Source organism: Armigeres subalbatus, chromosome 3 (assembly GCF_024139115.2).
Source record: "Armigeres subalbatus isolate Guangzhou_Male chromosome 3, GZ_Asu_2, whole genome shotgun sequence".
Taxonomy (NCBI): domain Eukaryota; kingdom Metazoa; phylum Arthropoda; class Insecta; order Diptera; family Culicidae; genus Armigeres; species Armigeres subalbatus.
In genome coordinates, this window is record NC_085141.1 from 269,915,156 (window position 1) to 269,939,385 (window position 24,230).

At 41.4% G+C, this 24,230-nt stretch overlaps 1 protein-coding gene across 2 annotated transcripts; it reads right to left on the minus strand.

The window, feature by feature from the left end:
• Positions 1 to 4,393: 4,393 nt before the first annotated feature.
• LOC134224207 (anillin) lies at positions 4,394 to 23,982 on the minus strand. 2 transcript variants are annotated; one of them, XM_062703501.1, is made up of 9 exons: positions 23,671 to 23,982; positions 23,279 to 23,614; positions 21,282 to 22,927; positions 7,095 to 7,236; positions 6,787 to 6,927; positions 6,035 to 6,578; positions 5,651 to 5,949; positions 4,971 to 5,596; positions 4,394 to 4,910 (listed from the first exon to the last, which is right to left on the minus strand). In XM_062703501.1, exons 1-9 carry the CDS (start codon positions 23,686 to 23,688, stop codon positions 4,793 to 4,795), a joined length of 3,870 nt encoding a protein of 1,289 aa, XP_062559485.1. In that variant the 5' UTR covers positions 23,689 to 23,982; the 3' UTR covers positions 4,394 to 4,792. The 2 variants fall into 2 exon arrangements, with proteins under 2 accessions (XP_062559485.1, XP_062559486.1); XM_062703502.1 differs by lacking the exon at positions 6,787 to 6,927.
• Between the last annotated feature and the right edge of the window lie 248 nt (positions 23,983 to 24,230).

Sequence of the window (24,230 nt, forward strand, 5' to 3'; positions counted from 1 at the left end):
TATACTCATTATTGATACCTATATTGATTTTTATCTGAAAAATTATTATAAATCTAGAAAAACATGATAAAACGTGAACATTTTTCAATGCACAATTGCGATAAAACTAGCAAATTATGGTGAAGTTTTTACAGCCAGCATCGCTCACAAGTAAACAATATTGTTTCGAAAATTCCATTGGAAATTAGTATCACTATTTGAGAAAAACGATAAATAATATGGAAATATCTAAAATTTTTGTTTTTGATTTTTGGCCAGGATTTGGGCTGAAATACTCCTTAGAGTGCCGTACCAAACTATCTGCACGTACGACTATCTACAAAACGCTTATTAGACCAGTAGCTCTCTACGGACACGAGACCTGGACTATGCTCGTGGAGGACCAACGCGCACTGGGAGTTTTCGAAAGGAAAGGTCTGCGTACCATCTATGGTGGGGCTCAGATGGCAGACGGTACGTGGAGGAGGCGAACCACGAGTTCCATCAGCTGTTGGGAGAACCATCCATCGCGTAAATCGAAAAACTGCGGTGGGCCTGGCACGTAACCAGAATGTCGGACAGTAAACCGGTGAAAATGGTTCTCGACAACGATCCGACGGGAACAAGAAGGCGAGGTGCACAGCGGGCAAGGTGGATCGATCAGGTGGAGGACGATTGGCGGACCCTCCGCAGACTGCGTAGTTGGCGACGTGCAGCCATGGACCGAGCTGAATGGAAAACACTTTTGTGTACTGCACAGGCCACAAAATTAAAAACCAAGTGTACAAAAAGGCTTATAAAATACGGCAGATTATAGTGGGCTGGGCATGGAGTGCGTATGCCGGAAGAGATACTAGCAAAAGTGATGTTTGCAGAGAACCAGAAAAAGAACTGAGGCTCCGAGGTAGATCCCGCACTTGCTGGTTGTGTGCAATCGGGGAAGATGCGCGTGCGGTCGGTGTGCAGGGGGACTGGCGATTAGCGGCCCAAACACGAGCGACATTACATTCAGTTTTACAATCTAATTGATTAATTCAGTTTTATGTCTAATTTCGGGCAAATACATACTTTGAAAAAAGGAATCGTACTATTTGCCCTATTTTGGGCATATGCGTACTTTTAAATAAGAAATCATATACTTTTGGCCTCACTCCGCACAAACGCGTACTTTCAATGAAAAGGGAAAAACTGTTTCCTTATTCCAGGAAAATGCTTCCTTTTAAAGAAGGAATAATACTCTTCGCCTTATTCAGGGCAAATGCGTACTTTTACAGAAGAAATCACCCTTCGACCGATTTCTTTGGGTCGATTTCTTCACACGACCCCTTAAACCAGGGGTGGCATTGTGCATCTCGATTCGAACGTAATTCTATCGAGTCGAACATGTTTGGCATTACGGGTTTCGATTCGATCTCGAAAACGACTTATCGTTCGAGTATGCTCGAGGAGGTACAAGAATAACGAGATGTTTTGGCATTATGGAAACTCGTTAGCACACTGAAAAACGACTCAAGTCGAATGAAAAACACTCGTCACCTTTATAGCTTTCGAATGTTGTTCGAGAGTTATTTCTTGCTGAAAGTTTTTAATTATATTTGTTATTATTTCTCTACGGAAAGAGAATAAATGCTTTTATAGTTTCCAGACAATATGTGATCTCTAATTATCCCGAAATCTGCGTAAAAACGACTTCAACTAAAATCGTTTTTTCGCAGTTTTTACGTATTTTTTGACGAATTTGTGTATATTCCAAAATTTACGTAAAAACAGAGTTAAATAAAAAAAAAACGCGCGTGAGATGACCATTTTACTAAAATACATGGAAACATCAAAGTAATTTATTATCGAATCCTTCTTTAGCTTCCAATATTTAGCTCAAATGTGGATCTGTGGCATACACTCGAATAAACATAAAACTTATAATTTGTGTCGTAACAATATCTCAATTTACAAAACATGTCGTATCGGCATAATGTTTTAATCAGTTGCAACTACTCAATAAATAATATTGCTGTTTAAAGTCATTGATTGTGCTCGTGCTTGCTTGTTTATAAATTAACCGCCAATTCATGCCCTGAAGGATGCCTTTCCAACAGGCAGCATACTACACGCAGATGAAATTACTCTTATTCTCTCTGTTTACTCACATTCGCCATGCGCTGAAGGTTGTCTCTCCAGCGGGCGGCATACTAAACACGGAGACAGCTATCTTTATTCTCTCTGTTTACATTTCGTTTGACAGAACATACTCGATTGAACTAGTACAGCACCATTCGAAATCTTGTACTGCGACTGAATGAAGTCGAACGAAATAGATAATGCCGCAATTTTTTCGAAACGAATCCAAAAACTTACGAATCGAGTGATTCGATTCGAGATGCGCAATGTCACCCCAGCTTTTCCACGCGCGCGAGCCATTTCGTTCGAGATGTCGCGGAGAGCAGACCGTGGTACCACCTTCGGCATCGGCGGAGCTCCTACCGGAAATTTTATTCCCGGCATAATGTTTTAATCAGTTGCAACTACTCAATAAATAATATTGCTGTTTAAAGTCATTGATTGTGCTTGTGCTTGCTTGTTTATAAATTAACCGCTAATTCATGCCCTGAAGGATGCCTTTCCAACAGGCAGCATACTACACGCAGATGAAATTACTCTTATTCTCTCTGTTTACTCACATTCGCCATGCGCTGAATACTTGTGACACATATATGATACCAATATCACTGTACAGCATAAAATCATATGTCTGTCACCCAAAATCACGCTGGTATCACGATAGCACGATGATTTCCGTACCCTGCCCTTCGACCGTTGTATTGTACGAAACAGAACATAATTTGTTGTTTGAAATGTCAAATACGCCGTTTGACATATGAAATAAAAACAAACATTTGCAAGCTGACTGAGTAAAAATCGGGTTTTCTGCAATTCCGGATGATATTTTTCACAACATTGCCAAAATAATTATTCGTAAGCCCATTACTTACTACAATTATGCTCTGAAGATGACTTCCTATTGATTTTGCCAGTTCTTGGGTTGTTACCGGGAAGATCTACAGTCACTTTTGCATGATATTCAATGGTTTGAGTTCTGTATCGTGTGATTTCGAACATTTTGTGCAAGGATTCCATTAGTTTTAATTGGTATGAGGTCTAGGGATTCGAAAGGATGCGGGATCTTTGATTTGCCATTAGTCAGCATCTTCTTCTTCTTATTGACATTACATCCCCACACTGGGACAGAGCCGCCTCGCAACTTAGTGTTCATTAAGCACTTCCACAGTTATTAACTGCGAGTTTTCTAAGCCAAGTTACCATTTTTGCATTAGTATATCATGAGGCTAACACGATGATACTTTTATGCCCAGGGAAGTCGAGACAATTTCCAATCCGAAAATTGCCTAGACCGGCACCCGGAATCGAACATAGGCAGCATGGTGTTGCTTTGTAGCCGCGCGTCTTACCGCACGGCTAAGGATTAGTCAGCATCTACTTTTTAAATGGGAAGAATGTTTTGTACCGTTGTTTTGGACAAATTCAAAATTGTATCTATGACCCAATTGAACGGTGCTGGCTTTATCCTTCAAAAAATCTAAATGAATTAAATGATCAGTGCCGTTTGCACTGAAATCACCCCAAACCATAGAATAGAGTGATTAACGTCCGCAGAAATAATCGTCCTGCGGAATATTTGCAAGAACTCGCATATTTCTGCTAAAATACCAATACGAAGAATTGGAAAACTATGACGTTTTCATATCGATGAATGAACTGCCGACGCGAATTCACAATTTATTCAAAAAATATGGGTAAATATTGTGTAATACTCTTAAAAAACTATAGTAACAGTTTATGATTTCTATACATTTTGATGAAAAATATAGTTTTGGAAAGCAGTAGAATCAGTTTCAAAACAAGCTGTCAAATAGATACAACGGTGGAAAGAAAACATGTGTGTCACTGTCATCTTGTCACTGTACGCGTACAACATGATACGAAAATCATTGTGCGGAAATCATATATCTGTCGATAGTAGAAGGTTGTCTCTCCAGCGGGCGGCATACTAAACACGGAGACAGCTATCTTTATTCTCTCTGTTTACATTTCGTTTGACAGAACATACTCGATTGAACTAGTACAGCACCATTCGAAATCTTGTACTGCGACTGAATGAAGTCGAACGAAATAGATAATGCCGCAATTTTTTCGAAACGAATCCAAAAACTTACGAATCGAGTGATTCGATTCGAGATGCGCAATGTCACCCCAGGTTTAATCGTATGGGTAAGCATCGCTCTGACTATCGACCGTCTTTCGACGCTTGCTTTTCTTCGATTGCTCGACGGCTTCCCTGATTTGTATACAAGATTGGACGATTTCTTTTGCTCTATTCAACATAAAGATTTGGTACTAGATAAAATAAAATACATATATTCATTTTCCAATGGATCTTCGAGACTTGCTAGCCACTGGCTGAAAATCTCTTTTATCAATATTGATAGTATATTTAAATAGTTAAAAAAAACAAATGTATTCAATTGCCAATAAGTTGTTTCAATAGTCGTAATATCCTACAAGCTACATAACGTTGGTGGATGTTTACGTAATAAGAATTTCGAATTTTGTTTTTTGGTCTAATAACACTCGGTTGAAAGACACATACTTCTAATAGTATGACAAAAAAATGTATCGCTTTTGCGTATAAGCACTGATGCATGGCAAAACTTAAAACTATAAACTAATCTGATCAGTAAGGATATATAATACTTAATCAATGACTGTACAACACTCACCCTTATGGTCCCGTCAATCAGCAACTTGTAGTTCGATTATTCGGTTGACCCCATGCTTTTAAGAGAGCTAATGTTTTATTCAAATGCGCGGTCCACTCTTCTCGTTCTTCCTTCGAGTCGGCTGACAGTAAATGCCTGTATGATAAAAAAAACAATAAAACGTTTGCGACATATTTGACAAAATCACGAGCATACCGATGGATCGTAGTGTTTCCCTGTCGAACCAAAACTAATGATTCGACATCATCGGGCTGGGCTGGTCTTCGGAATTCCAGCAACAATGTATTCAATCGAGCGCACACATCTCGTGGTGCAACTGACACTTTCTGAGTGCAGCAGTGCTGCAAATCAATGCTCCCAATAGGAGCTTTCCGCTTCTCATCGTCCGGATACTTCCAGTAGCTAATCACGTGGCCGTACAGGCGACACCACCGTCGATGCCATGCGCCAAATCCGGATATATCTTCAAACATGGTGAGAAAACCTCGATAGTCGACGGTGACTGTCAGCTCGCAGTTCACCTTCATGTGTACGGTTCCCTCCAGGGGACTAACACCGGCCACCGGATTCAGCGTCCAGTTCGTGCGTTGAATTTCTCTCAAAGAAAAGATAATGAAGCCATATTGAACGAGTGCGGGAGTGCGAACCGCTTGGGGTCCAGCTGGCGATTGAACTGGTGGCATGATAAGGCGCGAGTTGCTTTTCACTCCCTTCGGTGTGTGCAGTTTGCTCGATCCCTTTTTGTTCATAGCGATGTGGTATTTGATCTCATGCGGAAGAACTTCTCTCTGGGCGGTCATTCCATAAATCTCCATTGTTATCTGCAGGAGAAAATTATAAAAATGCGGAGAATGATGGGGATTCAATAATCGTACCTTAAAATCAGCGAAGACATTGTTCAATTGGAGCACATCGGGGAATCGAACCGAGAGCAGACCTGGCAGCGTTGGTACCGATTGGGTAGCCAGAACCGTGTCGTTGTACTTGAGCAGACAAACTAAATGGTGCCCGCTGATGGCATCGGAAGCAAGTTTCCTAATATAGTCCTGCTTCAGCGGTATTGTAATTTCTTTGACCGTTAGACGTCCTTTTTCGGTCGGGGCTCCAGGTGGCCTGATGCATCCTTCCACCCGTAGTCGTTGAACCTCGTCGAGGATCGCTTGCCGGCGATGAGCTAAATTAGAACGAAATCGGTTAATTAATGAATGTGAACAATACTGTTTGAGAGTTGGAATTATCAAATAACAATATGTACTCACTTGCAACCAAAAGGTGACGTTCACCTTCGACGGATTCGGTGGAGCCGGAAAATTCGATCGTAGCTGCACACAGATTCAATGCTTGGCTTGTTTGCGATATAATCGTTTGCTGTTTGCAAACTTCATCCAGAAGCTTCTTCACTTTTTCCTGCACCAGGTATTCGTTTTCGTTGTCCGTAGCCGTATTGCTGGAATTGCAATCGTCCGAATCTTCCGTAGTGGAATCCACACTAGGTCGTGCTCGTACTGGTGTGCGGAGAATTTTCTTGACGGGAGTTGGGTTGTTCGAACATTGCTGGCGCCGGTAGAAGCTAACAGTGTGCACCAGAGTGACCATATTATTGTCATCCGATGGGTTGATCTTCAGTTCGGATTTAACGGGGCTGCCAAATTCTTCGTTAACCATTTGCTTCTGTTTGGGCGTAGGGGATGGTTTTTGAGGGTCTGTCTTCTCTTCCGTTTCTTCTTCATTGATTGTGTGACATTGATTCGGATGGGGATTCTTCTGGTAGGAGAAGCTGTTGGAAGACATCGACGATTTCCTCTGAAAAAATATTTCGAATAAGTGAGGTTCAAATACACATTCACAACATTTAAAAATGAAAGTAGTTCAGTTAGTAGTTTCGACATAAGTTAAGTTCTACCAATGCTCGTTTCCCATGAATAATCATGCCTAATGGTTAAGGATTCCGGAATGAAAGTCAGAGTCATGCAACAGTCTTACAATAATGCCAATCAACACAGATTCTTACAGGTGTGTCGAAATCTCCTTCTTCATCATCGTCCAGTGCTTCCTCCAGGTATTGGTCCATATCGTCAAGAACGGCAGAGATTTCGCTCGTCGAGCTGTTCTGACTGAACCCGGATTGGCGCTTACCGTTGTCAGGATTAATCTATAAAATTTTGACCGATTGGGGCAGGGTGCGCAATTAAAATCTCTCAAACGTGCTAATTCTAAATACACTACTTTATACAAAGTCTAGAATCTATTATTTCAAACTAATTTGATACTCAAACATAACAAAATACGGGATAATATGGATCTAATACAATTACATACCCTCTTGTCTTGGCTTTGCCGTCTTCCACCGTGACTGATACGGCGATCTTGCAGCTTAACGGCCTGCATTATTTCGTGACCGAGACTAACATCGCCCATGTTAGTGTCCGGATCAGAGTGATCGTCATCGGAGTACATATAGCTGAAAGTAATTTTGCTTTAATAGTTTAAATAACAGACTATGGGATAAATATGAAATAGATGCAGAATGCTCGTTGTTGGTTCATTATTGTACCAGAATCTGATGACCAGATCGTCCATGACGGTATCCAGTAATTTTGCAAAGCCATATTCTATAACATGTCTGTGACATTATGGGCTTTAAAATGGTGGGTTGACATCAAGGAAGGAGCGCCAAACACAGCACTGGTCCCCACAAGTACCTATCTCACGCCTCCACGGCTCGACCATTGACAAAATACCGCCATCTAAGGGTTGCGTACTTAGCTGCTAGTGCAGCCTGGGCACTGTTGTTCTTCTGACATCAGCTAGAGTGAGAAGGTACGCTTGGAACGTCTGTTCACCAGGAGGTGCTACTCAAAGAGCGACTGTCTGTTACTCAGCGGTTGATTAACGAAACGCTGTATCGGGTCAGCTATACCTAAGGTGGCAGCCCCACCAGCGCAATGTAGATAACGCGACCCCGGTAGGGTAGCTTACTGAAGCCTTTCAAACACCACGAAAAATTAAGATAGAAGAACGTTAGAGAACGGTATTTTTGGCAACCGGCAACGAAAAAAGGACTATGATTGGAAACTCGATACCTGGAATGTCAGCACCCTAAATGAACCTGGACGAGTGAGTCATCGGGCTCAAGAACTGCAGAAGGTTGGAGTGAACGTGGCCGCTAATCAAGAATTCCGATGGCCTAGATCCGGAGAACGTGAATTCAGAGCCATATCATGGGCCCTACGGCCAACACTACATTCAAATATAACTTCTATCACAGCGGCGGCGAAAAAGTGGAGCATTGAGTTGGTTTCGTAGTTAACGAACGGATTTGTATGTTAAGGATACGGGACAATTTTGACGTAAACTACGTCTAAGAGGAAGACTCGGATACAGGGTGTAAACTGAAAATTTCAAAATTGGGGACCGTCACGAAATCATGTAAGATTTATAACATTAATACGTCCTTTAACTTTCAATGGATTTTTAAGATTTATATATCAATCGATTCGCAAGCTCTCCACCAATTTGCCAGTAGTATTGAAACTTTTGATTATCAACGCTAAACTATTGAAAATTTTAGTTCTTTCATGCATCATGCATCCCCTATACAGCGTGTTCCAATCCTTGGTAATTGCCTACTTTTAGGGTATTATCAATTATTGAACTGGGGTGGTCCAGTTGCTAGACAGTGGAGTTCCTATTCCCTCACAGAGTGGGAGGGCTGCTAAAACTGTGAAGTTGTGTCGGTGGGATGGTCCTTTCTCTTATATGTAGAGCGGAATGATTTGTCCGGTATATTGTATTTGGTTTTACGTAGTTTACGTCGAGCGGTCGTGTCTTGTATACAACCCCATGATTTTTTTACCTAATTACAGCCTAATCCAGTGGCGTAGCCACGGGGGTGGTTTTGGACATAAAACCCCCCCAGAGACAAAATTTTTAGAATTTTTTTTTAATTGGGGTTGTATACAAGACACGACCGCTCGACGTAAACTACGTAAAACCAAATATAGCAAACTGAACCAATTATTCCGCTCTATATAGAAGAGAAAGAACTATCCCACCGACACTACCCATTCATACACCCAGGGCCGGATTTAGCCGGAAGTGGGCCCCGGGGCCGACAGCTTGTGGGGGCCCCAAAATGTACCAAAAAGGTTGATTTTGGTACACAATATTTGTGGGGGCCCGGGGCCACGGTGTCTATACTTCGGAAGTGTCTATAATTTCACTTTGTATGCGTTACGCAGGTGTGTTACGTATTAATCTATCAAGAAATCTCGTTAATTATTAAATAAAATGTATGGTATTTGAAACAAATTCACTTTGACATTGAAAATATTATTATAACAAATGATATGATATGGAATTATACCTATTTTTTTGATTTGTTTCAAAGAAACAAATGATTTTTATTGAGGAACATATAGAAGCATGTACAAAAAAATCTTCTCAGAAAAGCAAAAACGTAAAAATTGAAAGGGATTTCAAAAATTTCTTCAGTAGAAACTAGATAGCAAATGTGAGCATGTTTTGAGACACTAATAGATCACTTTTTTTTTTTTTTTCCTAAACAATGGAGGGAATCTGCTCAACAGACATCCTGGGTTGACCAGGAAGTGCTGGAGTTAGGGGCCACCTCCAATGAGGGAAAACAGGACTGCATCCCCGACCAGCTAAACCGTTTCCATTGCCAAGCCCATCGTCCCTTCGGTACAACCAAGTAATGCTTCAAAGAGGGGCCAGTGCATGACGCACCCTCGAGGTTAGCTGCGTGTCCTTGCAGCATCGAACATCGTGACTCGCTTTTTTAGAAGAACACCATGGTATCGTGCCAGCGCATTGCCGGCTTTCCAGGTGGCCTTACCACGCCCTATGTCCTCGGAAGGTGGGCAGGGTCGACTTCGCGCCTGCTTCCCTCTGCACGACTGGTATCAAGAATGATGATGCCGCGTGCACCCCAAATTGACCTTTCTGCGATAGGGCCTATTCGCCAGCACACAGAGGGACTTGCCGACGCGAGGCCTACGCCTGCCCCAGCCTTGACGATAATAGATCACTTGTATGCATGTATGTGTGCGTATGTGTGCAAATTCTGAAATTTACTACCATAAAAATCTCGCTCATTTTTAAGGTATTGAACAAGTTTAGTTTTACCAAATTAGGCATCTATAAGGTGAAATATATGTTATTATTGAACGCTATTGAGTTTCGCTTAGATCAATGACTGATTTAGTTAGTTCTGGATTAATTAATATCGAGGTCTCTGGAAATTACGAGTACAATATATGCAACCAGCGTTACGATAGTTGCTAACCATGTCATAATAGTTATTCAATCCTGTTGAATAGCAACCGAGCGCTATGAGCTAGCAACATTAAATAACAATTACTGTGGTAGGCTAGAACTTGAAAGAATAAAATTATGTCACTTCCATTGTTACCGTTACACAAACCAGACCTGTTTTACTACCAACTCTGCCTATCTCAATAGGTTATGGGCCCAGGTCAATTTGAAAAGGAACTTGTAATCGGAACATTATTAGCAAGTGTCTAAACTTATCAAGATGACGGAAGATAAGCTTTGGTTGTTCGATGGAACAAACTTCGGAAATTGGAAGTTCCGGATCGAAGTTCTTATGGAAGACAAGAACATGCTAGGTTGCTTAACGAAGGCCATCGGCGATGAAGAGTTTGCGAAGGATCTTGCGACGGACACTCCCGAAGTACGTGCCGAAAAGAAGAAGAAACTCGAAGCGCGATGGGCCCTGGATAGGAAATGTAAGAACCTACTGATTCATCGAATCGCGGAAGACCAATTAGAATATGTCAAAGACAAGAAGACAGCAAAGGACGTCTGGGATGCATTGCGGAACGCTTTCGAACGTATTGGAATTACTGGAAAGTTGATTTTGAAGAAACAATTTCAAGAATTGAAACTCTCTGAATCTGACGATGTGAAACAGTTTTTACTGCGTTTCGAGAAGATATTAAGAGAGCGGTAGGTGTGAATTTGCAGGAAGAGGACGTTGTTTGTCAACTGCTGCTGGCCCTTCCAAAATCGTATGATGCACTAATCACAGCACTTGAAACGATCCAACCTCAACAACTGACCCTGGGATATGTCAAGAAAAGGCTTCTGGACGAACAGGTCAAGCGAGCAAACTCTAGCCAGATTGGTAATACAGAACACGTTGGTGATTCGGCGTTTGCAGGCAAGAAGATGGGCGGCTTCAAGTGCTATGCATGCGGCAAATTTGGCCACAAGCGAGCGGAATGTCCAGAAAACGGCTTATCAAACGATCCTGGACGTCAAGAACACTGGAAAAGTGGAAGAAAAGTGAATCGTAAATACAAATCAGGAGCTAATATTGCGAAGGAATTTGAAATGGCATTTGTTGCGAACGATGAATGTTTGTCAACGATTACTACGACAAACTTGAAAATTAACTGGTTTCTTGACTCTGGTGCAACTGACCACATGGTCAAAATCAAGATGTTTTTCGAAGAGTTGCATTCATTGGAGGAAAAGGTTCATATAGCTGTGGCAAAATCTGGACAAGCGCTTATTGCGGAATATGCGGGAACCATAAGAGTAAACATGATGATTGGAGACCGTAAACTACCGGCGGTGATGAAGGATGTACTGTATGTGCCAGAATTACAGTGCAAATTATTTTCCTTGCGACGAGCTGAAGACAACGGTATGGCGGTAAAGTTTTCGAGTGGACGTGTGACGATTACGAAAGATGGTCGTGTAGTTGCTACCGGAGAGAGCTGGACAACTGTACAGAATAAACGTTGAACTACGTAGAAACGAAGGTGAATTATCCGAACAAAGTTCATTGATCGCAAACCAAGATTATTTTGAACTGTGGCACCGGCGCTTAGATCATCTCGGGGGAGCAAATATGAAGATCTTATGGAAGCATGGAATGATTGAAACAACGACAAAAATTCTTGACTGGCCTGAAAAATCCCTCTGCGAAGTATGCTTGAAGGCGAAACAAACTAGGCAACCATTCGGTGATGTTGGAGAAAGGCGTGCATCGCGGGTCTTAGAAGTTATCCATTCAGACGTGTGTGGGCCGTTTACCCCAACGACTTGGGACAACAAGCGGTTCTATGTTACTTTTATCGATGGATACAGTCATTTTACGGTTGTCTATCTTCTGCGGAGCAAGGATGAAGTGCAGGAAAAATTTTAAGAATATTATGCTCGTGTTACTGCTTTCTTCGGTACCCGGATAGCTCGATTGTGATGCGATAACGGCGGAGAATATTTGGGCAAATCATTTCGTCAGTTTTGTCGTTCGAAAGGAATCAGCATTGAAGCAACCGTCCCATACAGTCCGCAACAGAATGGCGTGGCAGAACGAATGAACCGCACCACGGTGGAGTAGCTAGAACAAATGGCTGGCCAAAAACCCTTTCTCGTTTTTCGAACTTTTGCATAGTATTATATTTTTAGAATATTCTTCAATATTATCTCCATTATGTGTCATTAAAATTTTTACGTTTGTTCCTTATTAGTATTAATGACAACCTATCAAAAGTCATGTTAATTTGATGGTTTTAAGCGTGCCGTAAGACAAAGATCAGTTACCACTGCTGACTAATCTAAACAACACATATAATGTTAGTTTTATAGTACACAAAACATCATTTATAGGCTGTCCTAGGACCTCCATGAGTTGAAATGAATTATATTTAACATTAAGATATTATTACATAAACATAAATAACATGGAGTATTTGACATTTTTGAACAAATTTCATTATTAAAGAGGTAGAAGTACTCCCTTGTATTCCGCTACGAGATTGTACACACATGAAAATATAGGCTTTCATCTTTCCATTGCGGGTTAAAGATCATCCGCACTCGTCCGCAAACGAATTTGCGAGTAACTTCAAAATAGGTTGTTTTCATATTTTCCGCCATTGTTTTCAACAGTATATAGGCAGAAAAATTCCGCAGATAACTTTTCTGGTTTTCGAGGCATTTGACTCATAGACATGATTGAATACAAAAGTAACATACTCTTTTTATGTTATTCATTCGTTCATTTGGTAGGCTCAAATGCTGTAGGGCGTTACGGAGCCGATTAAAAAAAACTTTTTAATGCATTTTTGTAACCTAACCCTCAAATAATAATGTTAGTTTGGGGCATCTGCTGCTCATTTAAATCTCTACAAAGCATAGCGCATGCTCCATTATATTTTATCTCCTTCCCACTAACCAATCTTATGAAATATCTAAATATCAATTGTATTGAATTTGGCGATTGCATTGACAACAGATATGTAAATCTCGATATAACTTAAATACATCATAGTTGATATTATGTACACAGACTGTGTTATGTAGACAAGTTGAAGCAAAGAAATAATATGGGGTAGGGGTTAAAACGGGCAAGTGCCACTTCAAGCTAAATAGAAACAATTCGAATAAGCAGTCTACTTGGTCTTAAGTGAAGTAACCACTTGAGGCAACCTTGTACATAGAACCAAAACAGGAAATAAAAAGAAACATTTCCTCCCCAAAAATAATCGATCCTATGTTATTGTAAGATGAAGATGATTTAAGCAAAAAGTATATGAACGACCCATTAGGGTGCACAAACAATAGCCAGACTTTTGTTTAATCAATTTCAATTTTCCGATGCAACTGATATTATGCGTGAGTAATCAGTGTTGATTGTACGTTCTGGGTAGCTTTCGCTGCTAAAAATATAATAAACTTGTGAAATAAGAGCTGAAAATCTAATGTTTTGTTTTGAATCGATTAATGTTTACCTTTCTGTAATAGGCCCTTATCAAATGCTACATGAGATTTTTCATTTTTCACGATTCCCACGCGAATTGAGGACAAAAGTGAGTGAAGAAATGAACTGTCATGGAGCTGTCGCTTCTGTTTATAATTTCATTTTTGAACATATCAAGAAAGGTCATTTATCACTGGTAGGTGAATTTGCACCTGTAAAAACGTTCGAAAATCGATTGTTACTATGTTTTTGCATCATAAATGCAAAACCTACCAGAAAACGCCGAAATATAATTTTGGCCAGGATTTTGGTCCAGTTACCCCTTAATGCGCACGTTGCTGGAGAAATCGCGGTCAATGATTTATGATGCCAGTTTGCCTAAATCCATGTGGGGCGAGGCAGTATTGACTGCAGCTTACGTGAGTAATCAAAGTCCGACATCAGCTCTAGAAAACAAAATAACACCATTTGAAGCTGGGATTTGAAGCATGGTACGGCAAAAAGCCCAATATTGATAAAATGCGAATTTTCGGGTCGGTGGCGTACTCCTTAGTACCAAAAGAGAAGCGTGGTAAGTTGGATTCGAGATCGGAAAAAAACATCATGGTCGGCTACACCACGAATGGATATAGAATTTGGGATTCACGCAAGAAGAAGATTTTCATATCAAGAGACGTGATATTCGATGAGAGCCAATGTGGTACTCAACATGAACACCAGATGTTATATAAAAGATATACGGAATCAGAAATGTCAGAAGAAATTGAAGAATTGCAACCAAATCCTGATAACCAAGATATTGTGGAACTGACAAATAATCAAACTGATGAAGGGCATGAACAAGTAGAAGATTACCTAACTTCTGATGACGAGGACAGTATCAATGACTCAACAAACGACGCGCTCCCTTCGCAATCAGAACGTGATGATTGCTCTGCAAACACACTCACGAGGCGAAGCGGACGGGAGCGCAGACTTCCCGGTAAGTTACTAGATTTTATTACCGGTTCGAGAGCATCTACTGCTGCAGAATGTTTCTCAGGTAAATCCAATAACGACTATACTGATTCGACGATGGCTTTTGCGCTGAATGCTGAAACGTTCGTGGATGACTTGCCAAGTACGATCATTGGGCTGCAGAAACGGAACGACTGGAACCATTGGAAGGATGCCATCAAAAGTGAGCTGGAGTCGTTGCATAAAAATAAAACGTGGGAGCTAGTTCCGAAACCCCAAGGAAAGAATATTGTCGATTGTCGATGGGTATATTTTAAATCAAAAAAGACGAAGCTGGAAATATCGACCGTTATAAAGCTCGTTTGGTTGCCAAGGGTTATTCTCAGAAGAAAGGCTTCGATTATGACGAGACGTATGTACCAGTAGCCAAGGGAACAACAGTACGTGTGCTATTAGCAGTGGCAAATCAAATGAAGTACCATATCCACCAAATGGATGTAAAAACCGCGTTCCTCAACGGAACATTGAAAGAGGAAATATTTATGCATCAACCAGAGGGGTTTGGGAAAACAGATCCAAGTCTTGTGTGCCGACTGAAGAAATCACTCTATGGACTGAAGCTGGAATTCGGAGTTTCACAACTTTGTGTTGCAGCTTGGATTCAAAAGATCAAATTTGGATAGCTGCCTCTACTCGTGGAGAAAACAAAGGGACGTGATATATATTCTTCTCTATGTCGATGACATCATCCTTGTGTCTAACCGTTTGAACTTGATAAAAGATATGAAGAATAAATTCGCATCAAAATTCGAAATGACTGACGTTGGAGAATTGAAGTTTTTCCTAGGTTTAAAGATTGATCGAGATCAAGATGAAAGAACTTTGAAGATAAGTCAACCAAAGTATGTCAAGGACCTGTTGCGACGTTTTGGTATGAGTGAATGCAAACCAATATCTACGCCGTTGGATGCAAACTATAAATTAGCAAGACGTCAAGATGAACCTGTCACTTCTGAACCATACCGTGAGTTGATAGGATGTTTGACATATCTAGCACTTCCATCAAGACCGGACATCAGTGCAGCCGTCAACTATTTCAGCAAGTTTCAATCTGCTCCTACGAATGTACACTGGATTCATCTCAAACGTATTCTTCGTTACTTGAAAGGGACTGTGGATCATGGCTTAGTATTTCAGGCGAACGATAATTCGGAACCACTCAAGGGATACGCTGACGCTGTCTGGGGTAATGTAATGATCCAGATGACCGTAAATCAATTTCTGGAAACGTTTTCCAAGTTTCCGATGCGACAGTTTCATGGATGACCCGGAAGCAGAATACCGTAGCCCTTTCTTCGACGGAGGCTGAGTACGTTGCACTTAGCAATGCCATATGTGAAGCAATTTGGTTACGAAATCTTATTCTGGAATTTGGAATCAAATTACAACATGCTGTACAGCTATTTGAAGTCAATAAGTCATGTATTTCTATCGCCAAAGAACCACGGGACCACAAAAGAATGAAGCATGTGGACATTCGCTACAACTTTATTCGGGATAAACTACAAGAGGGACTTTTCAAGATACACTATATACCTACAAATGAGCAGTTAGCAGACCTGTTCACTAAAGGATTGGCGCGTGGACCGTTTGAGAAATTGAGAACTAAGTTAAGGCTGTTCGGTTGAGAAGGGGTGTTGAATAGCAACCGAGCGCTATGAGCTAGCAACATTAAATAACAATTACTGTAGTAGGCTAGAACTTGAAAGAATAAAATTATGTCACTTCCATTGTTACCGTTACACAAACCAGACCTGTTTTACTACCAACTCTGCCTATCTCAATAAATCCGACGAGCGCCTTATAGATAGGCAGCAGTACGTTATCATTCGTTAAGTTGTCACTCAACCCAAGACATCCGCCTTTGGGTAGGCAATTATTTTGTCACTTTCACGGTAAATCGCCGTGGGAAGCTGAGTAGTTTTATCTCGTTTTAAATACTGGAGTCTGGAAAAAAAATCCTTATAACTAAGGAAGAGTCAAAATCTCACTGTAGGTGGATTAATCTGTTTTTTTTTTGTTAAATATCTTGGCTGTGCATATGCACAGCATATGTTTCGAAATGGACAAATTGATATGAAATTTGCGAAAAAGAATCCACGTGTCTTGGAGGGAATCGAACCCTCAACTTCCTACTCTCTAGATAGGCGTGATAACCCCTACACAACAATACCACTTAAAGGTCACGTTTGCGGAAAAGCCATCAGAATCCGAGTACCAACCTCCACCGCGGTTAGCTTTCTTTTTTGCAAATTGAATATCTTTCGGATGCTTGATTTGTCCAATCTTCACATGTGCTTTACTGTTGTATATCCACAGTCAAGCGAGTGCACATTGTTTATTAAACGAGAGGATCGCACTCCATGCCGCCGTGACCTTTAAGTGGTCTTGTTGTGTAGGGGTTATCACGCCTATCTAGAAAGTAGGAGGTTGAGGGTTCGAGTCCCTCCAAGACACGTGGATTCTTTTTCACAAATTTCATATCAATTTGTCCAATTCGAAACATGTGCTGTGCATATGCACAGCCAAGATATTTAACAAAAAAATGGTTTCGTACGGCAAATCATGGAACGTTAGTGACGTGCGGTAATGAACCCACGAGATGAAAAGGCATAGAGTAGAGTGGGGCAAGAGTGCGCGTGGGGTAAGAGTACGTTTTCGATTTTTTGAAGTAATAAAAAAAGATAAACTAGCAGCACTGCATCAGTTTGACTGGTATTCTGGCCAACTATTATCATGTGTAATTGTAAACGATTTGAATAAACAACAAGGGAGATATGGAGTTAGATAACTTTTTGGTCATTTTGCTAAAAATAATTGGATTTCCGCAACTAGTATTTCATTACCATATAAACGTTCAATCAGGTGAACATTATACCATTTCGATAACCTATTGTATAGAGTACTTTATGGTATAGAACACCAATCCGGTTGGTTTTCCAAGAAGTCAAAACCATTACTTGAATATTTTTTGGGACTGTGGGGTAAAAGTACGCAGGAACCGGTGGGGCAAGAGTACGCATATGAATCTTCAAGTTATGATGTCAAACCCGTATCTCCGGCCGAAATAAGACTTCTTCCAAAGCGTAAAGATCCACAACTAAAAAAAAAGGGGCAGAACTTGAAATTATCACAAGTTTTTAGGATAAGTTGAATTAATTTGGTGTTAGAAAGGACTTAGCGAACAAAGCACTGAAGCGAAATAATGAAAGTGTATTAGGACTTGTTGTACACCTAAACATAGTACGAAAACACAATTTCATCTAAATGATAATTTCATTTAATCAAAAGAAACATTCATAAATTACGCAACGTTTAGCTGGGAGGGGTTGTGAGATGTGTGACGATCCATATAATTTTTAGAGGATTCATACAAATAGTGTAAGATAGGGGTGGAGGGGTGATGAAATAGCCAAATTTTACGTTACGTGATTGGTGGACTTTCTTTAAGGAAAATGCCTTTGTATACGCCACGCGAAACCTGATATATATTTTTACCTCTGTAGTTTTTTGTATATATAAAAAACAATGGTTTTTCCGTATGAAAGTGCACATTTTTAGGACCCCCTCCCCCTTTTAAGAGTTACGTAATCTTTAAACATTCCTTAATATATGCTCATTAAACATCAATTAAATGTTATTAACTCTTATTTATGTTAATATATACTTAAAGCACATGATTGGATAAATGCGTACTCTTACCCCACCCGATGCGCACTTTTACCCCACCGGTGGGGTAAGAGTGCGTTTTTCACTTGTCTTGCAATAAGGGTTCTACTAAAACGAATCTCAATAATTTCAATATTTTTTCCACTGGGTAACATAAAGGAAGAGTATATGAATCATCGACACTGATTTGAAATGCAGAAGCTTGCTTTATAAGGGCCACATGATCGAATGAAAACTAAGTGCGTACTCTTGCCCCACTCTACTCTATTGCAGCTGCGAATAGGACTTATTACGGACTTCGTAACCAGCTTAAGTCCCGTAGTCTGCAAACGAATACAAAATGTGTGCTGTATACTACTCTGGTTCTTCCGGTGGCTTTATACGGACATGAAACGTGGACGTTAAAGGATACTGATCGGAGAGGCTTCAGAGTGTTTGAGCATAAGGTGCTGCGGACAATACTCGGTTATAAACTGGAGAACGGCATCTGGTGACGTCGCATGAATCACGAGTTATACCAGATGTATAAAGGGCTTATACAACACGGCAGACTATGGTGGGCTGGACACGTTGTTCGTATGCCAGATGAGCGGCAAGCGAAGATAATATTCAGTAGAGAATCCGGAAAAAACATAAGAGAGCAGATGCGTGATTTGGTCGAAAGATCATTCAAGATTACCTTTGTATGGGTCCCATCCCATTGCCTAATCTATGGCAATGAGAAGGCGGACACGCTAGCAAAGGTGGGCGCACAGGAAGGTGAAGTTTATGCTAGACAAATCTCGAATAACGAGTTTTTCTCCTTAGTCCGTCAGAGTACTCTTCAAAATTGGCAAATGAATTGGTCACACAATGAACTTGGACGGTGGCTATTTTCCATAGTTCCTAAAGTTTCTGCGCGAGCGTGGTTCAGAGGTGAGTACTTAAACCGAGGCTTCATTCGCACGATGTCGAGGCTTATGTCCAATCACTATTCACTAAACGTACATCTCTTTAGAATAAATCTGGTCGATAGCAACCTATGTAGGCGTGGAGCCAATTACGATGACATCGATCACGTAGTTTGGTATTGCACGGAAAATGAGTACAGCTATTGGATACCTTTGTGGCCCGAGATAAACATCCCTACAGGGAAGTAAGAGGTGTTTTGGGGGATCACGATGTGGTTTATATGCATGCCATCTATACCTTTCTTTGCTCACCTGACATTAAAGTCTAATACCACTATTTTTTTTTCTTTCGTAGTTTTTTTTCTTGTCTTTGTCTTATTGTTCCGTGTACCACGAAGCTATAACCATCCGGTAGATGCCCCCTGACGAACTGAATCATACGAACCATAATTCGAGCACGACGCTACGCCACACCAGTCACAACGTCAATAACCCGGATGTGCAGCTGAAATAATCTAAACTTAAATCCCTACCCCGTCCGTCCTGAATAAAGTAATCTCTAACCTTGAGTCACCACGAGTATTTTGGTCTTTGTCCCTTCCCAACTAACTGTTAATGATAAGATGATATACACATTGTATTGATATCATACTTAAGAATTGCGGCTCCGCAAAGTGTCACACACGACTGAGCCTTCCAAATAAATGAAATGGTAAAAAAAAAGAGAACCCGGAAGAGGCTATAGGCTTCGTGGAAGGCCGCGTACACAATGGCTTTTTGCAGTATAAGAGGCAGGCGCTAAACTTCAGGGCGACTGGAAATAATTGGCTAGGATCGTGTCCAGTAGAGGAGGATACTCCATTCGGCGTAGGTTCATCGAGGAGCTGTATCCCATCCCATCAAGTATCAAGTAAGTATTGGCAGGCATTGCCTTGACAGCCCTTTGCAATTAGATGGCGGATCTTTGGGAGGCAAATCCGGCGGATTGTCTTTCACAAAATCACATGCGGGTACTATTTCCGCTCAGGTTGATCCAGCGATCGGATCGGCTACTAAATCTCTCATAATGGGACCGGGCGAGAAGAACGGCCCAGATCGACTGTGCAGCAAAGGATTGTGAAACTCAGAACAGTCATCCACCGTACAGTGCTTCCTTATACGACATGGCCGTTCCCTGTGATCGTACATGCAAAACGAACACAGATCCAACCCGCTCTACCGTATTCCATCGTTCTTCCATGCTTTGCGACACGAACTCCGAAAAGTTTCAACCAAAATATTCCAATTTCTGGCAATTTCCGATCGGTCTCAGACTGCCCTGGTACTTTGGTAGACGATTCATATTTGTAGTTGTTGTCAGCTACGGCTTCTCTTGGACAAATTCCGGAGTTTCATCCCCGCTCAATCCCAAATCTTCTTTGCCAGTTCCATCTTCTATGATGTACTTCAATTACAGACGTCTTTGCATCACTTTTTTCTGTCGAGCAATCCACTTCCTCTGAAGCTCAAAAATGTGTCGTTGATTCTCTTCCTCGAGTTCTTTTAAACGGTTCCATTCGTTTAGTTCCTTCATTTACTTCAACGCCAGGATTTGCGTCGACTCCGCCAACGTTACGTTGACAGTTTACTTCACACGTTCACGAACATAACTACTATCTCTCTGAACCGGAACAGACTCGGATCGCTCAACACGCTGACTTACCGACTCCCGAGCTATTACTCTTCATTTTGCCAGCATGCTCAAGTGCCAGTAGATGAATAGCTGTGTAACCTGCAGCACCCTCCCAAATCGACTAAAACTAATTGCATGAGAGTTCGTGGTGCAACCAACCAAGCGCGAATGCTCGACCACGGATCAGATATTCCCCGTATCCCAGATATTGCAGAAACGCCGCGATTGCAAATTGTTCACACATCAAATTGGAGGAAGGATGGTATAAAACCGCGAATATCGGACGTTTACAAAGGATCTGGCCACATAACCACAATGTCGGAAAATGAACCGTAAATTTTTCTCGATAGCGATTCAACGGGCACGAGAAGACAAGGTGTGCATTAATCGCTGTGCGGATCTTATATTTATATTTTTAGTCAGCCAAACATTCGCACAATTAACAATAGAAAATCTTGTCAATTGTAACACTACTAAATTTACAACCATAGAAACATCCTTACCTGTCCTCATCGTCGTCCGCTGGATGTTCCTCCTCGTCTTCGTACTCTTGCTCCTCCTCTCCGTAACAGTCCTGGTAACGACTGTTGTTCCTTTCACCGTCATCCCCGAGCAGGCTAGCCGTAACATAACCCTCCCCATCTTCGGACTCGGTCGTCGTAGCGCTCTCCAGATCACTCAACGTCGGATACAGACGGCCATCTTTCGGGGCCACCACGCGGATCCGTTTGACATCGTCCAAGGTGGACCGAACTTCCGGACTATCGTGCTCCTCGCCGCTACGCCTCTTGCTGCCGGCCGAATCACGATTGGTGGACTTCTTCCCGCTCAGGGTAAGATAGCCCTCCGGGGGCATAGGTGGGGCACACGGAATCGGCTTGTCCTCAGCACCGTCCGATGACATGTCTGTTGGTTTCGAGAATCGGTTGAGCAGCATCTCCATTTCCTGCTGCCGCTGGCGACGAGTTTCTTCCGCAATTTGCGATTCCGAAATGGTGCTGTTGTTGGACATTAGTGCCGCTAGGGTGCTCTTGATTGCAGAGCCGGTCGCATTTGAGTCCGTCAATTGGGGCTTATTATAGTTGTCAACTTTCTGCTTCTGATGGATGACTGGTTCTTTGCTGACTATACCAAACCCAGCACCTTGGATCGGTAAACAGGATGATGATGGTTTGGGGGCATATGAGTTATCGCCGGATATTTGACGAATGGAAGGAGAAATTCCGAAAGCAGCTTTGGGAACCAAGGCTTGACCTTTGTTTTTCTCGAATATGGCTAAACGCTCTTTGAGGGACATTTCCGCAGGGTCTTTCTGGTTTCTAAGAATAGAGTGACGTGGTTTGGAGCTTTCGAACATTGCTGTTCGCCCCGAGACGAGCCCTTTGCTTATTTCAGGTTTTTTCGTCAACGGCTTCGATGGTTGCGTTGCAGTGATTTGACGTTCTCTGGAAGGCCCTGGTACTTCTGGTGCTCGTGACTTTGTCACTTTGACCAAAGCTTTTTCATTTAATTCTGTTTCCTGCTTCTCATGTTTTGGACGGTCTTTATAATCGTACACCAACTTTGAGGTGGTTGACTCACGCCTTTGGAAACCTTGAAGCTCCAGAGCGTCCATAACTTTTTGATCCCACTTCAGGGTTTTGGTACCAGCTTTTACGCCATCTGTTTCAGACGTCTTCGCTGGACTGAGGATCGATTTGGGAGGGTTCGGTGCTGGATATTTTCTTGGCGTTGTTGTAGCTCTTTTGGGACTGTCTTCCTTACGTTTAGGACTCTTCTCTTGCCTGACTGGACTTTTATCTTTCTTTGATGCGCTAATGGTTTCACGGTGATAGCGAATATCCGGGTGAGAAGTATCATCCTCCCAATTATTAATCGTATCTGCAAGCATCGCAAGCTTGGCTAACTTCTGTTTCGGTTTTAAGTTCTCTTTGCCTGACATATTTTCCTCATGGAACTTCCCTTCGGTGCGGTGCACCGGAGATGATAGATCCTGGGTTTCAGAATATAACGTTCCTAAGCGCTGCAATTGATTGCGAGATGAGTCACGTATCAATCCCTTCACATCAGATTCATTTGATTTGTCTTCAGTTCTTCTAATGACTTTTCCTGTTGCATCCATTTCGCATTCCGCAACTTCCACTTCAACCTAAAAATATTGTAATTAGGCCAAATATTACATACGGTTGCGGAACGTATTATAACAGAAAACTATTTTTGATAAAAAAAAATATTCAATATGACTTGAGATGACGGCACCAACATACAAATTCAAATGAATTTAACTTTGTTTGATCAATTACTTGCCTGATTCAAACTTAGTGCCATGATAGCGAACATTACCTACTCCTTATCGGTAGAGAGATTCGACAAATTCACAACCATTTTAAAAAATGGTTTTAAAGTGTTGCAATTTTTTAAAAAGTGGGTGGCAAGTGGCAAATCTAGATTTTTTTTACAATATTGTTCAATAATATATCGTAATAAACACAAAACTGACCTGAACGTTCGAGCCTGTAGTAATATTGATTTCCACCGCCACATCTACATCCTTCCCAGATCCGGAACTTTGCTTCCTCGTTACATTGACGGTTTCTTTCGGACGACCAGGGCTTTTCTCCCCTGTTGCTGCTGGCGAATAACGTTTCTTCGGGGTTTTGGTGTATGTTCCAGTACCACCAATAGCAGCGCTCTTCTTTCCTGGTGATTTTGGAGGAGCAGCAGGACCTGATGACCCGGAACCGGAGACGTCGTAGTTAAATTCCGACAACGGAAACTTGGAAGTGTTGGTTATTCCTAGTGCGGCGGCACGTTTCTCCGCCCGTTCCAATATATTCTACGAAATTAAACGTTTAAAAATAGAAATTTACATGGATTAAAAAACATTTTTACCTGCGTGAAGGGATCCATTTTCCCTCATAAACCCAAGCAGTGAATTTACCAACGGTCGTTGTTTCGCCTTCTCTAACGAAAACACAAAATTTCACCTCAATTCGCACTGAAAATATATCTTTATACTTTTTTTCTACTCGGTACACTTCGGCACAAAATATAAGCCACTTTTCTCAAAGAAAAGTCAGTAATAAGAAACAAAATCAGAAAATAAACAGCATTTACAAAACGAGACGAACGAAATCACCAACGGACTTCTGATTTGACTTCGGCTTCCTGATGTTTGGCTGACCGGGTGGATGTTTGTAGCGAAATTTAAAAACTTGAACTAGAATGCAACCGGAGATAGAGATCGTAGGAGGAAAGAAAGAGATAAAAGCATAATTTTCATTGCGGTGACATTGGTATTTGTAACGGTGCACCGACATATGTGATGGTATGAGTGCAATCAGAATCAGAGGGGTTCAAGCGAAAAGTCGAAAGAAAAAGTCGATTTTTTTAACAGACGCCAGACGACACGATTATTGACAATAATACATTTCTCTTCAATCTTTTTTTCA

Coding starts and splice junctions, on each gene's coding strand:
- LOC134224207 (XM_062703501.1), bottom strand. Junction 6,579..6,786: donor AAGGAGATTTCGACACACCT/GTAAGAATCTGT, acceptor ATATTTTTTCAG/AGGAAATCGTCGATGTCTTC. Junction 5,597..5,650: donor ATGTCTTCGCTGATTTTAAG/GTACGATTATTG, acceptor TTTCTCCTGCAG/ATAACAATGGAGATTTATGG.